Source organism: Phalaenopsis equestris, unplaced genomic scaffold (assembly GCF_001263595.1).
Source record: "Phalaenopsis equestris unplaced genomic scaffold, ASM126359v1 Scaffold000099, whole genome shotgun sequence".
In the NCBI taxonomy this organism is placed as follows: domain Eukaryota; kingdom Viridiplantae; phylum Streptophyta; class Magnoliopsida; order Asparagales; family Orchidaceae; genus Phalaenopsis; species Phalaenopsis equestris.
The window spans coordinates 566544-568318 of NW_018164541.1; the positions used below are offsets into that span (position 1 = coordinate 566544).

At 37.9% G+C, this 1775-nt stretch overlaps 1 protein-coding gene across 1 annotated transcript in view; it reads right to left on the bottom strand.

Annotated features, from left to right (window-relative positions):
- LOC110020538 (pre-mRNA-splicing factor ATP-dependent RNA helicase DEAH1-like) overlaps nucleotides 1-1775 on the bottom strand; it is a 149260-nt gene that overhangs the window by 32662 nt on the left and 114823 nt on the right. Inside the window, exons 22-23 of the mRNA XM_020718677.1 lie at nucleotides 678-1718; nucleotides 506-568 (exon numbers count right to left, since the gene is read on the bottom strand). Of these exons, the coding sequence (XP_020574336.1) occupies nucleotides 506-568; nucleotides 678-1718 (1104 nt within the window). The remainder of the gene's footprint in view (nucleotides 1-505; nucleotides 569-677; nucleotides 1719-1775) is intronic.

A 1775-nucleotide genomic window follows, 5' to 3' on the forward strand; every position in this document is an offset into this window, starting at 1 on the left:
GATATGTTGTGATAGTCAAACAACTATCAATACTGTCAATAATGATGTGCATCTTGACAGTACCAAGCATATTGAAATTGATGAACACTTCATCTCTGAAAAATTTAATGGGGGAATTATACATCTAAGTTACATCCCTACACACCGACAAGTTGTTGATGTCTTCACTAAAGCCCTTCCTTTGAGCATCTTCTCGGAGTTTATTACTAAGCTTGGCCTCTACAATATCTACAACCCAGCTTGAGCAGGAGTGTAGAAATCTGAAAAGATCTTATTTCTCTCTCTCTTCAACATGTGGCCAGCGACTAGATTCCAAAATAGGGAATATTTGATTGGGGTTAACTTCGGAAACTCAGTTTTCATCCCAAAACCTATTTTCAACAAGTTAAGACCTGCTAGATTCTAACACATTCTTCTTGCAAAATTTCACCTGCTTTCTACGAAAGGTTTTAAATGGTACAAAAAGACGTATAAAAAAAATCTCCAAAGCTTAATGTGATAGTACCTGGATGTAGTTTTCATAACACCACTGCGTTGAAAAGTCTGTTTCTTTCCAGGAATTGTAAACCTGAAATACCAAGGCTAGTGAGAACCTACTTTAATTGCAGAAGACAGGGAAACAAAAAATAATGAAGCATGTTGACATATAAATATAAATTTGAACGACCGAATGTTACATTAAGCAAAGCAATATGGTCCCCAACATTGCCAGTATGAAAATTCAGCCTAGCATTGTCTGCATGAACTTGTTTATCCTTCGGACGATAGAAAATCGAATTCCCAATCGACAACATTGCAGCAATTGATATGATCTCATCAGAGCACTTATATTTATCTGAAGCAACAATCATTTTCGAAAGCATCGGATCGAGCGGAAATTCCGCCATCATCCTCCCAATTTTTGTTAACTCTCCACGGCTATTCAATGCATTAAGAGCATAAAGTTGTTCGAGGGCCTTAAGCATTGCCTCCGAAGGAGGAGGATCCATAAAATCAAAATTTACCAAATCATGAATGCCCAAGCTCTTGAGAGAAAGCACAACATTTGCAAGATTGCTCCTCTGTATCTCAGGAACTGCGTTTTCATCAAGATCATTTTCATAATTATAAGCGGTGTACAAGCGAAAGCATTTTCCAGGTCCAGTACGCCCAGACCTTCCAGCTCTTTGCATTGCAGAGGCTTTTGAGATTGGATTTATAAGCAATGATTCCATACCAGTTCGTGGATTATATGATTTTATCTTGCAGAATCCCGGATCAACAACATATTTTATCCCATCAATGGTTAGGGATGTTTCAGCTATGTTAGTTGCCAGTACAACCTTACGAGCGCCTTCTGGTGTAGGTTCAAAGATCTTTGCCTGAAGCTCCGTTGGAAGATTAGCGAAGATTGGACATATTATAAGTTCTGCAATTTTTGTTCCAAAACCACTTATTCGATGCTTCAGAATCTCATCAATGGTTTCAATTTCTTCCTGTCCAGTAAGAAATACGAGAATATCGCCAGGAGGCTGTGTCACATGTATCTGAAGAACAGCGACAATGGCGGCATCAATGTAATCTGCTTCAGGGGCCGTTGTGTAATGGATATCAACAGGATATCGCCTCCCTGGAATTTTGAAAATAGGAGCTGAATCAAAAAAATCACTGAACTTCTCCGCATCAAGTGTTGCACTTGAGATTAGTAACTTAAGATCCTTCCGAAAGCGTGCAATATCCTGAAAAACACAATTAAAATTAAATATATATATATATATATATATATGAGAATTTTC